We start from the raw sequence: 13,724 nt of genomic DNA, 5'->3' as shown, positions 1-13,724 counted from the left end.
AGCTTCTTAATAGTAACTTGTCAGAAATAAAAGTATATCTGGGGCGCCTGGGTGGCTCAGCGGGTTAAAGCCTCTGCCTTCGGCTGAGATCATGATCCCAGGGTCCTAGGATTAAGCCCTGCATCGGGCTCTCTGCTCAGCAGGGATCCTGATTCCTCCTCTCTCTCTCTGCCTGCCTCTCTGCCTACTTGTGATCTCTGCCAAATAAATAAATAATATCTTTTTTTAAAAAAAGTATATCTGTATATTTGTTGTAATAATTAAAATAGGAAAACAAACACACTTTTGAAAGAAGCAATGTTAGTAGTTTTAAAAGCCACTTTACAAACCATCTTTTTAAATTCTGAACAGCTAATCTGCCCCACTATAATTTCTAAGATGTGTGTAATTATTTCATTTTCACTAATTTTAGCATAATGACATGTCCAGGTCTCAGCAGTAATGTGCTGTATTACATTTAGTAAATAAATGGGATTAAAAAAATAATGGAGCTTCAGTGATCACTGAATAAATTAGTGATACTTAAGAGCAGAAAATGCTTTTGAACCCAACAATAATCTGCACCAAAAGGCATACTTGAACATGCATACCTCAGGTCATCACTTGGTTCTTTTTTTTCTGGAAGTTCCATGTACTTAGAGTCTGTTGACTGGTGCTCTTCAGCAATATTGGGTTCCTGGTTTATCATAGGGAACTCTGAAGTAAATGAGAGCTCTCCTTCACTGGAGGCCCCAAAGAGGTCTGGATCATCTTGAATGACATCAATTAAGAGGACATCATCTTCATATGCTTTAAGAATATCTGGAAACTCCATTTTAATTTCTGTAAAGTTCTTAGTCATTTCTCTACCACTAACTTCAGAGAAAACTGGTTTGAATGTTTCTTGTTCATTAGAGCGGAAAGCAGGACTTTTCTCTATACACTCAAGCTCACAAGAAAAAGTATTTCTTTCAACTGTGAGAGAAACAGCTTCCTTGTTTGAAATAATATTGCCTGGTTCAGAGATGTGGTTGGATGGTTTATTATCATTACCTTGCTTTAAAAAACTTGAAGAAATACTACAGGAATGCTTGCAGCTGCACGAGTCAGAATTAGCTTGCACTGGAGTTACACTATTTTGTATTCTCAAAGACTGAGGTCCTGAAGTTACTGTAGAAATATTTTCTTTATTCCTATTTTGTCTTACCTCGGCTCCAGATAAACTGTCAAGAAGTTCTAAGGGACTATATGCTTCTCTCTCTGATGTCCTTGCATTTATTTCTTTCCTTTTTTCTGTTTTATTCTTAAGTAATGGAATTTTAAAATTAGTCAGCCGTCCTGTGTTCAGTATTTTCACCAAGTCTGGAACCACAAGGGTTTGCTTAGCAAAGCATGCTTTTCGATGAATAGTTTTGCCTATAGAGTTATTTGCTTCCTGGACATCCTGGGAAGCCACTGTCAAATTAAATTTTGTTAAATTCCCTCTATCTTTTTTATTACTTCCTGTTAAGTTTTGAGGCACATTAGTTAGCTGAGTATCTTCAGTAGTATTAGAAACTACCTTTGAACCACTTCTGCTTGGTTCCTCTGACTGTATCTTTTTATCATCAATTATGGGTTCCTTTATAATCATTAAAGTAGGTTCTATTGTGGAGACTGAAGACAAATAATTTAAATTAGAATCCAATTTTTCTTTACTTGAAGATTCACTGTTTGTTTCTGTTATGGTACTTTGTAATGATAATTTAGAATCAGTTAAGTGAGTTTGATTTGTTTGGTGTTTAAGAAAATCATCTTGCTTAAAACTTTCCCGAGACCCAGGAAGAAAGTTATTTGAATCTGGCAAGGAAGACTTTTTCCAACACGGGGCAGATATTCTAGCACAGGAATAACAAGGCCAAGTTCTTTTTCCAGTCATTGGTATTGTTCTGTGACAGCCTAACTTCAGTTCTTCAGCTTCATTTCTCAAGTCTTCCCATGAAGATCTCTTTTCAAAATTACAGCAATCACTAGGTAATTTCACTATCGAGCTTTGCATCAACTTAATATACTCTTCTGGCTCCATGTTTTTAAATCCTAAGTGCTCTGAAGCATTTTTTATTTCTTCTTCCAAAAGTGGTTCAAGGGTTCTCTGAAACATAGCATTTACATGATGTGCAGGACTTGCTTTTTTCCCTGCTGTTTCTGGAAGACTTAATAAATGATCCACTGGGGAGAGTGTATTGTGGTTTATTTTTCTCAAAACTTTTAAAGGACTTTTTTTAGCCTCTAAAGTCTCTGCTCCTTTATCCTCAGCACCTGTTTGGTTTTCTTGTAATAACAACTCAGACTTGCTATACATATTAGAGAAGTTCATCTCAATAATCATTTCATCTCCTTTTTCAGACACCTTCATCCTTTTCCTGGGTTTTCTCCCAACACTGCTCTCCTCTATTGAGTATTTACTGTTTTCATTCTGAAGGCAGGAAAACAAGCCATTACTTTTACTTTGGTATAAATCAGTTTCTTCAAGCAATAACTTATTTACTCCTATTAAGTTTTCGTCAGTTTGTAAAAGCTGAGGAGCATTATTTGTGTCACTCTTTTCTGCAAGACTCCTAAAGTTTTCTTTCTTTAACTTTCAGGAATTTTCTGGTACATGCATATGTCCACCATCACGTTTATATGAAAGGCTATTTTCATCATTACAACCCTTGGAATGGGGGAAACAACTGCAATCATGTAATTTTAAAATGGAATTACTTTCTACTACAGGTGACAAGCTGTTACAAGAATATTTCGGAGTATTCTTGTACAGTTCATCTTGGAATTCAACCTTAATATTTTGTTTAGCCTTATTTTCAGTTATTTTGAGAGGTGGGCTTTCTAAGCTCTTGTCTTTTAATTCGAATTCTTCTTTTAATACCTTCTACCAAACCTTCCTTACCCAAAGACCACAAGAAAGCCATACTTTGAAATTCACTGCACTCCACTGTTTGGAAAGATTCCAAATTGGTTAATGATTCCTTTCTTACCAGGTCAGTCCCTGGCTGTGGATCATCACTTGAGGCTTCAGTCACTTTTCTTTTTTCCTTGGCTGATCAAAACAACAAAACATACCAGAAAAGATTTTATATTGAGGAGGAAAAAGCAATACCACTTAAAATTTAAAAACTGTGAAGCCATCCAGTTTTATTTCCCTGAATACCTGCATGGGAACACACAAATGCTTTTTAAATGAAAGACCTAATTTCTGTTAAGGAACTACATACCAATCTACATAAATTTCAAGGCAGCTGAATAACCTCTAGCATCAGTATCACTTCACACTACCCGAAATGCATCACTAGTAGGAATTCCTCTTACCGTAATTCTGACCACGGGCTCCTAACACGGCAAACACCTTCTAAGAGAATTCCTGTTCTTCCCCCCTCCTGGTCAACCACGTGCATCGGAAAAGCCCACACACACTCAAGTTCAACACCAGTGTGAACAATGATGGGGCAGGCTGCGGCGCAAATGCAAAAATGGGAGCAATCCCTGAGCGCTTTCTTGCCGTCCTCCCAACTGGAAGAGGAGCTCCGCCTCCCTCGCTGCTTCTAATCCCCGAGGATCTGAGGGGTCTGAAGGGCTACCCTGGCCCCCAGACCCTCCTCTCAGCCGCCTCACAGCAGCCTTCCCAGCCCAGGACGCCTCACCCGACTTGTCACTTTCCACCTCTTCTCTCCCAGACGCCCGGGCCACCATTCTCCTCTTTTGCCTGCTCTCCTCGCGTTCCCAGACCTCAGGGCCGCAGCCTCCCGCTTCGCCCGGCCCTGGCCGCCGGCCTCGCTTCCTCGGGCCTCGCACGTCGCCTTCACGCCCGTGGGCCGCCGTGGGGCCCGAGGGCAGCGGCCGCCGCATCCGCCCCGGGCGGCCTGCCCTGCCAGCCGATGCCCTCGGAGGCCGGCTGCACCAGCTCACAGGCGCCCACCCACCGCGCGAAAGCTGCTCCCTCCGCCAAGCCCCAGCCTTGGCCCAGCGCCGCGCCACCAGCGGTCGGGCTCAGGGCCGGAAGCGGAAGTGGGGTCTGTGCGCGGCCGACCTATGCAGGCTGGGCGGGGCCCAACGGGCGGAAGGGCCCGAGCCCGGACAAGCCCTTAATTGCGGGCTTCGCTGCTTGCGACCGGGCCCGTGGCGCCTTTCTAGGCCAGAGCCTCCTGGAGTCTTTCAGGGCGCTTTCTCTCACCTGCTGCCCGTCCTGCTTGGCCGCTGGCAGAGACGACTGCTGGCCAGTGGCTTCTAACCATCCTAAACCACGTGGGTCCCTTTCCATCAGCCTTCTTGATTTCTTTACCCACATATCCTATAGGCGCCTCAAGCTCGTGTACGGTTGCAGCACGGAGCTTATCTTCCTTCCCAAACTTGCTCCTTCTGTGTTGGTGGATGTGCCACCATCCACTCACTTGTCTAAGAAATTCAGAAACCTTCAGAGACAGCTTCTCTCCACGTCATTCCTCTCAGCCACATTCATTACGTCTCCTTCCTTCTACTTTCTGTGTTTGTCAGGCACTCTCCCCTTTGCTGTTTGGTTCTGGCTCCCAGAATCTGACTGATCTACTGCATCAGCCTCCTAAATTGTATTCATGCTTCTGTCCTTGTGTAATGGAACCGACCTTGAATTTGCTCCTTGGTGAGTCAGAAATTGCACCAGACTGAGTTGTGGCACAAAGAAACTTCATTTGCAGCAAATGAGATCATGGGTAATAACTTCCAAAGCCATGACTCCCTAGCAGGGGTTAATGGGTTCCTTTTATTTAGGGCTAGGATGAATATTTAGATAGAGAAGCCTTGTTATCGTATGTAGAGGCAGGCATAGGATCCTGCATGTGTCTTAAGAAAATATGCCTATACATGGCATTGTATGTTATGTAAACGAGGCTCAGGCTCCTCCTTGGCTGGAGATTTTAGTATTATAATGAGGTAAAAATAGTCATCAATCATTCCACAGGCCACTCCGTGGTCCAACTGTGCAAGTGTGAGTCAGGGGTTTTCAAACCAGTGTGGGTTGTCTGGGTTGGCGGAGGCAGTTGTTATTACTCCAAGGAGATTTCACTTTCATTTGCCTGAGTTAAGATATAAGCAGGAAAAAAGAGCTTTAGGAAGAACGTGGGACAAAGGTCAGTGAGTACAAGCAGGTGGGCAGTACAGTCAGATCTTGGAGTCTAGCTGGTGATATTTGTAGTATTCCAAAGAAGCTTCTACCTGCTGCCAGCCTTGCCCCTCCCTTCCCATGAAAGGAGATGCTGGCATTTCTCAGCTTGGCTTCTCATGAATTTTCTTTACTCAGACACTAAAACTAGCAGAAAGAAGTCCAAACTCTTCAGTTTGGTATTTGTGGCTCTCGTTGATGTGGCCACTGGATATTTAACAAATTTTGTCTCTCACTGTCACTGTATGGGAAAAGTTGAGCTTCGGTGGAAAATTATGTGAAGGAGTCACCATTCTGCATTATCTGATTCTGATTCTATGAGAGCTATCTTACAGCTCTAAGTTTTAAATAAGTAGTAGTAATACATAAGAATGGTCTGCAGACAAGCAAATTCTGTCATATAGATGTTCAGTTGACTTCTCTCACTGGTGGAAGAACCCAGTTTTGCCTTAATTTGCACATTCTCTTTAAAATTCCTGATCTATAAATGTGTCTGTTCTTCGGACTTGTCTTTTCAACTGGTAACTATAAAATCTGCCTGATGATGGAAAGTCATTAACACACGTTCATTTTAACATCTCTACGAAAATCATGACTTTATCTTTTGGGGGAGAAAACTATCCTTTCTCCCTACACGTGTGTGTGTGTGTGTGTGTGTGTGTGTGTGTGTGCGCGCGCGCATGCGCGTGTGTGTGTTGGGAGCAAGGAGTGTCAGGTATTCCTGCCTGCCTGCTAACACATTACCTTCAACTCTTTTCTTGTGGATCTCTTTCAAGGCAGATACCTTCTGTTAGTCTTTGCATTTTGTATGTTTTAAGAAAAACTTGGTGATTTTAACACAATGGGTGTGGACATTAAAAGATGGTGGGTATGATGCACAGAGTAGTGTTGTAGTTTGGATAAGCAGTTTAAAAGGAGTGTTCTTAGGATCTTCTATAAACTAGAACTTAGGTAAGGGAGGTGCAGAGGATCTAGAAACTTCTCTTGTTTCTTTCTGCTTGTGAAAAACTCCAATAAAGGGAAACCTCTAAGAATTAATAGAAAAAGCTATTTTAGGGGTTTCAGGCTACATGATCATTCACAAAGAGGTACTTTGTGCCTCGGTTTTATCATCTGAAAATGAAATAATAATAGTGTCTCTGGAAGGAATATGTCATTACAAAATATGACTTTTCGACATAAACATTGTTTTGAGCTGACAACAATTAGGAAGCAACAAATACAGGAGAAACTCTCTCTGCTTCCCTACCCTTTCTGCTTAAAGGCAGGATATAAATTCTGCTTTACTGGAGATGACTCTAGACTTCTATCAGCATAGAGATAGCACTACAGCAATCTGCAAATTAACCTTACTCCATTAGATTCTTCCTATATATTGATCTTCCTGCAGTTTGTCACTCTAGGAAGCCTAAAATAGTTTTCCTTTGTGTTACCACTTCTAAACAAATTTAGTGTTCACTGTTGAAGATGATAGCACTTTATAGGCCAGAGTTCTAAGCCACCTCTTGGTGTTAACTCTTTGTTGAGGTTTCTCCTGCATGATGTACCCTGTATGCATTAAACTGTTTTTCTCTTATTAACCTGTCTTTTTGCTAAAGAACACTTCAACAAAGGGCTTTAACAAATGGAGAACTTAAGGTGGGTAGAGTTTGTGTGCAAATATTTGTAACGCACTTAGAACAATGCCTAGCAGATTGTAAACATTAAGTAGATATGTTAAATAAAAACCTCAACATATCAAAAGAGAGACTCTATATAATTTTGACATTTACTATTTATAAGATAAACATTGTTACTAAGATCTTAGTAAAATAAAAGATAAAAATTCAAGAGTCCAGCCTCTTTGGTCTGAATAAAAACAGATGAGATAAATATAGCTATAGACCCAGACTGTTTAGCAATGCATAAAAGAGGAATGGGAAGAGTTTAATAGCATAGGAAATTGAAAAATGAAGCACATTGAGTGTACTCAATAAGAAAATTCTAATCTTTATTACAGATTTCAAGTCCTTCATACAAAACTGCTTTCATGGAAAACGTGAGGAAATTAGGTGTGTTTGTCAAGTTTTTATGGATCTTCTGCTCTCTTCTGTGACATGATTATCATAATCCTTCTAGTGGGCTTGGTAATTTCTGGAAAGGGCAAGCAGAGCTGTTTACCAAAAAATACTCAATCTTCCTAGTAGCAGATCTCATACACTTCAGAGTTCAGAAGATGGAGCAGAATATTTACCCATATCTATTGGGTTGTATCTCAATCCACATAGAGTTGGCCCTCTGTGAGAGTTGGGGGTCCCTTCTCTTCTAGTCCCTTCCCTTTTTCTATTAACCCTTTCCCTTTGCCCCTGGATTCTCACTGACACTACTGTTCAGCCTTCAAAGTCAACTTCAGCAAAACTGCTTCTCCAATGTCCTTTGTGTCTCTAACCTGGAAAGAAGACAGCACAGCCACATTCTCTATATTCCACAACTGCAGCTGTAGATTATTAATGCACAGGACTGGCTACATAATTCATGGGGCCTGTGCAACCATACAGATCATGTGCCCATGAAGCCTGTCCTACAGATCCATGGTCTACTTCTACAAACATCCAGAAACATCCAGAAACATTCTAAAAACATCTACAAACATCCAGAAGGTTACCAAACCTCTCTATTATTAGTATCTATCAGCTTTGACAGTATTATTCTGTATCATGCCTGTCCAGTTTGCACTCAGAGCAATTCCATAACCTTCCACTGCCTGCTCTGAATCACAGGGGCCAGCCTCTGCATTCTGTGTTTTTCATCCCCTGCATCAGCTGGCTTTGGGTAAGATTTGGCCAATGGAGGACACTGGTAGAAGAATGGAGAAGGGATACTTTTTTCTTCCTTGGGCTGCCTATCAGACACACCAGATGTGTCTCTGTTGAGACTCCAACTCTTGCTGGTAAGGCTCACTGTGATGCAGCTTCCATCAGGTTACCTTGAGATCTCCTTGCTTCAAGAAGAGGCAGTGTCTTTCTATTGTTATGAACCTCTGGAACCTTCTGGAAGCCATGAAACCCTGTTCATTTTCTCTGCTCATTCAGCCCAACTCCTGCATTACATTTCTTTGTTTCAAATACTTAATTTCTTTTTCTTGTAAGAATCCCCCCACAACTCCCCAGTAACTAAGGATTACGGTGGAAGGAGAAAAGGGGATGAAAGGAAAGACTTCTGTTCTGACACAGTGTCAGGAAATGTTCTTTCACAATCTTAAAATGAATGTCTAAATAATGTAATATTCTCCCAAGAAATGGTCATTTTTCATTCTCTTAATTATTTCCAATACTTTCTTCAGGGTTAGCTTCTTATTGAGTTTTAGATTGTAAATATTCTGTCCAGGAATATCACATAATCAATCTGGTGTTCAGCAAAGAATAACATATTGGAAACTTTAAAATGTTTTTAAATCAATGATACTATTTTACCTCTAGAAAAAAAAAATCAAAGGCCAATATTTTACTTCAGATATTAAAGTCCAGACATGAGCATCTCAATTAACTCTCTACCCACTACAGGGCTTCAGAACCAGAGCAACCAAGGATGAGTCATCACTCTTTCCTCCTGCTCTATGCTGTTTGATCATAAGAACTTTTGTTTTAATTTATTTTATTTTTTAAAGATTTTATTTCTTTATTTGACAGACAGAGATCACAAGTAGGCAGAGAGAAAGGCAGAGAGAGAGGAGGAAGCTGGCTCCCTGTGGAGCAGAGAGCCTGATGCAGGGCTCGATTCCAGGACCCTGGGATCATTACCTGAGCCGAAGATAGAGGCTTTAACCCACTGAGCCCCCAGGCGCCCTGATCATAAGAACTTTCGATTGTGTCACTGAGTCAGAAGAACTCAATCGGTCAATGTTTTAAGTCCAAAATGGAAAACAATGGAAATCTGTGAGGAGAGCAGGACCTTAGAAATTGTGTAGTCTAAGCTCTTCATTTTACCACTGAGAGGTGCAGAAAGCTAAGTAATTTAAAAGTGCTGTGAATCAGTCATTTCCTAACTGTTTCTTCTGGTTGCTGCTTACTCACCTGTACTCCCAAGAGATGATTCTTCAGGAGACAACCACCTTTGGTCTGAGTGGGAGATTGAAGCAAGCATATACCTGTTTCAAGAATGACTATGTTACAGGTGCAAGCACACTAGCATCTCTGTAAGGGATCTTATATTTATGCCTCTCAATTTTCCATTTGAATTAGGGTCATTATTGCAGTCTTTTATCTTGTATGTGGAGGAGGGATTGGCCATATCACTATCCAATACAGGATAACCTCAGGTAGGAGGGTGCTATGCTAGTGGCTACTATGTCAGAATCAAGCTTACCAGTAGGTAGAGTGGATGTCTCCTTACATGATTTGATTTGAATTGTGATAGGGAAAATTTCCTTCTATTTAGTCAATTTTCCACTCAAAAGGACATTATATACACATTGATGACTTCTAAATTTATATATCTCTAGCACCATGTCCTGCTTTATAGTCCCTTCCCCATGTTTTTGATCCAAGTGGCCAGGATAAACAGTTTCTTTCTGGCTTTGACTCACTTAGCAGAGAACACTCATCAAGAATTTTCCTTTTTGGGTGATGCTACTGCTCCTGCCACCTTGACTGCTGATGTTCTAGTGAGGCTGGAAGGGTGGCTCCTTACAAACATAGCCGACCAGAGAGTGAGGGAAAAAAATCCCAGCAGCAGCTGCTGATGTTGGGTTTGGAGGTTGCATCTGACAGAGTCACAAGGAAAATGAATTCAATTTGCATCTTTCCTTCCTTTCAACAGCTTCTCTGGGTCTCAGCATGATGGCGGAGAGTAGTGTACTGAAATGACATCAGGTCACAGGAGTTCACTAGCTAGTTATCAAACCATTCTGAACACCTACAAACTCAACAGGAGATCGAAGAGAAGAGCAGCAATTCTAGGAACAGAAAATCAACCACTTTCTGAAAGGTAGGACATGTGGAGAAGTGAATCCAAAGCCACAGGAAGATAGACCATGGAGGGAGGGGCCAGCTCCCAGCAAGCAACAGAGCAGTGGAACACAAAATCAGAACTTTTAGACATCTGCTCCACTGAAGGATATCACTCTAGGAGCTAAGCAGGGGTGGACCCCTCACAGGGACAGTGTGGTCTCAGGATCCTCGGGGTCACTGAAAGACTGGGGGTGTCTGAGTGTGGCAGAGTTCCCAGATATCAGAATGGGGAAGCTGACTACAGAGACAGAGCTGAGGAGTGAGCTCTCAGCTTGGGGTTACCTTAAACCATGATCTGTGGCACACTGAGGCCACTACTTTTTGAGCAGGGACTCCACAAGTGGGAGATCCAGAGAGACACACCTTCCTCCTCTGGAGGCAGGAATCTGCTGGGTTTGGAGACTCCAAATGGGGCTCTGAGGCAGAGACAGAAACATTCAGTCACAGGCTGGGTGAGCCCAGAGTGTGGCTTGAGACCAGGGAGACGGGAGTGATTGACCCCTTTTCTCTGAGGGCACACTGAGGAATAGGGCCCCGAGCCCTCAGTTCCTCTGGGCTGGAGATTGGAAGGCGACCATTTTCAATCCCATTCTCCAGAGCTCTATAGAAAGCATTCAGGGAACAAAAACTCCCGAGAGTGATCTCAAGCAGAATTTTTAGCCTGGCCCCTGGCAAGGGCGGTATAATTCCGCCTTGGGGAAAGATATTTGAGAATCACTACAACAGGCCCCTCCCCCAGAAAATTAGCAAGAACATCCAGCCAGGACCAAGTTCATTAGTCAGGAGAACAGCGGAACTCCAGAGCTAGGGGAAAATAATGCATGCAATTCATGGCTTTCTCCCCATGATCCTTTAGTCTTGCAAAGTTAAACTAAATTTTTTCAATTTTTTTTTCTGATTCTAATTTTTTTAACTTTTCCTCTTTCCTCTTCTAACGTTTTTCTAGTTTATCTTAACAATACCTACGTAAAATTTTTTTAAAACCTTCATTATTATTATAATCATATTTTATCCTTCATTGTATTTCACCTTATTTTTTTAATACCTATAAGGTTTTCTGTTTTATAAAAAATTTTGGGATGTAGTTTCTTCTAATACATCAAAATATACACTAAATCTAGCACAGCACTTTGTTCTAGTCTCCAGCCTGAGCACATTCTCTCCTTCCCCCCATTTCTTATCTCTTTTTCCAACCAACTTATCTTATCTATCCCTATTTTAGAATTTTTTTAAAATTTTCATCTTTACAGTTATATTCCATTCCTGCATGGTATTCACCCTTATTTTTGTATATATATAAGTTTTCTTTCTATAAAATTTTGGGAGGTAGTTTCTTCTAAGAGACCAAAACAGACCCAAAATCAAGTGGGTGGCTCTGTTCTATTCACCAATCTAATACATATTCATACATATGTATTTTTTAATTTATTCTTATCCCCTTTCTTCTCGCCCCAGTTTGACTTGGTAAGCATACATTTATCTGGGGTCTTTGCCACCCTTTTAGTATTTTATTGTCTCCTTCATATAGTCTTATCTGGATAAAATGACAAGGCTGTAAAATCACCACACAAAAAAAAAAAAAAAGAAAAGAAAAAAGAACAAGAGGCAGTACTGACAGCTAGGGACCTAATGAATACAGACATTGGTAATATGTCAGATCTAGAGTTCAGAATGATGATTCTCAAGATGCTAGCTGGGCTCAAAAAAGGCATGGAGGATATTAGAGAAACCCTGTCTGGAGAAATAAAAGCCCTTTCTGGAGGAATAAAAGAACTAAAATCTAACCCAGCTATAATAAAAAAAGGTATTAATGAGGTAAAATCAAGAATGGAGGCTCTTACTCCTAGGATATATGAGGCAGAAGAGAGAATTAGTGATATAGAAGACCAAATGATGGAATAAAGAAGCTGAGCAAAAGAGAGACAAACAACTACTGGACCATGAGGGGAGAATTTGAGAGATAAGTGATACCATAAGATGAAACAATATTAGAATAATTGGGATTCCAGAAGAAGAAGAAAGAGAGAGAGGGGCAGAAGGTATATTGGAGCAAATTATAATAGAGAATTTCCCTGATATGGTGAGGGAACAAGAATTAAAATCCAGGAGGCACAGAGAACCCCCCTCAAAATCAATAAAAATGGGTCCACACCCCATAATTTAACAGTAAAACTTACTAGTCTTATTGACAAAGAGAAAATCCTGAAAGAAGTTTGGGACAAGAAGTTTGTAACATATAATGGTAGAAATATTAGATAGGCAGCAGACTTATCCACAGAGACCTGGTAGGCCAGAAAGAACTGGCATGATATATTCAGAGCACTGATTGAGAAAAATACACAGCCAAGTATATTATATCCAGCTAAGCTATCATTAAAAATAGAAGGAGAGATAAAAATCTTCCAGGACAAATAAAAATTTAAAGAATTTGAAAACACCAAACCAGTCCTACAGGAAATATTGAAAGGAGTCCTTTAAGCAAAGAGAGAGCCTAAAAATAGTAGATCAGAAAGGAACAGAGACAATATACATAAGCAGTCACCTTACAGGCAATTTAATGGAACTAAATTCATATCTTTCAATAGTTACCCTGAATGTAAATGGACTAAATGCCCCAATCAAAAGATACAGGGTATCAGAATGGATAAAAAAACAAAAACCCATCAATATGCTGTCTACAAGAAACTCATTTTAGACCTAAAGTCACCTCCAGATTTAAAGTGATGGGGTGGAATACAATTTGCCATGCTAATGGACATCAAAAGAAAGCTGGGGTGGCAATCCTTATATCAGATAAATTAGAGTTTAAGCCAAAGACTACAATAAGAGATGAGGAAGGACACTATAACATACTCAAAGGGTCTGTTCATAAGAAGATCTAACAATTTTAAGTAACATTGCCCCTAACATGGGAGAAGCCAACTATATAAACCAATTAATAATAAATCAAAGAAACACATTGACAATAATACAATAATAGTGGGGGACTTTAACATCCCCCTCACTGAAGTGGATAGATCATCAAGCAAAAGATCAACAAGGAAATAAAGGCCTTAAATGACACAGTGGTCTGCCACTTCCTGAAGGTGCATGGAAGAATGATGCACAAACAACTCAGCTGCAAGAGAAAAGGAACAGGGAACAACAGTAGAAAAGACTGTTGCCCTGAAAACTCCTCAGTCCCATTTTTATTGGGTATAGACCGTAATCAACAGAAGAGCCGAAGAAGGCTAAACATTAATTATATGCCTTGTAGATAAATAAGAAGGAAGGCAAAATATGTCTGGTCAAGCAGTATAAAGTTTATAGTTGAGCAAACAAATTTGAAGGACTTCTCTAATTAGCTATAGTTGCTCTGGGTGGGGTGGGGGGCAGATAACGGAAAAATGAAGAAGGCAGCTTACCACCCTCAATGAGCTGGGCATCACCAGCTTGCTCAGCTTCAAGGCCATATATCATCCTCTCCTCCAGAGGCCTGTTGCCAGTATGTGTTTCTCTTAAGGCTATACCTAAACATACTTGGTAACTAGTAAAATTTCCCATGGGTTATATTTTAAGTAATACATTGTTCTGAGGGACAGTTACAC

The 13,724-nt window shown here is 40.7% G+C and overlaps 1 protein-coding gene across 1 annotated transcript in view; it reads right to left on the bottom strand.

Annotated features, from left to right (window-relative positions):
* TOPAZ1 (testis and ovary specific TOPAZ 1) overlaps positions 1-3,861 on the bottom strand; it is a 115,075-nt gene extending 111,214 nt beyond the window's left edge. Inside the window, 3 exon segments of the mRNA XM_046002152.1 lie at positions 591-2,855; positions 2,857-3,055; positions 3,507-3,861. Of these exon segments, the coding sequence (XP_045858108.1) occupies positions 591-2,855; positions 2,857-3,055; positions 3,507-3,861 (2,819 nt within the window).
* Between the last annotated feature and the right edge of the window lie 9,863 nt (positions 3,862-13,724).

Source organism: Meles meles, chromosome 4, assembly GCF_922984935.1.
Source record: "Meles meles chromosome 4, mMelMel3.1 paternal haplotype, whole genome shotgun sequence".
NCBI classification, from domain to species: domain Eukaryota; kingdom Metazoa; phylum Chordata; class Mammalia; order Carnivora; family Mustelidae; genus Meles; species Meles meles.
The sequence above is the reverse complement of the archived record's forward strand: the minus strand, read 5'-3'. Positions and strand labels throughout refer to the sequence as shown.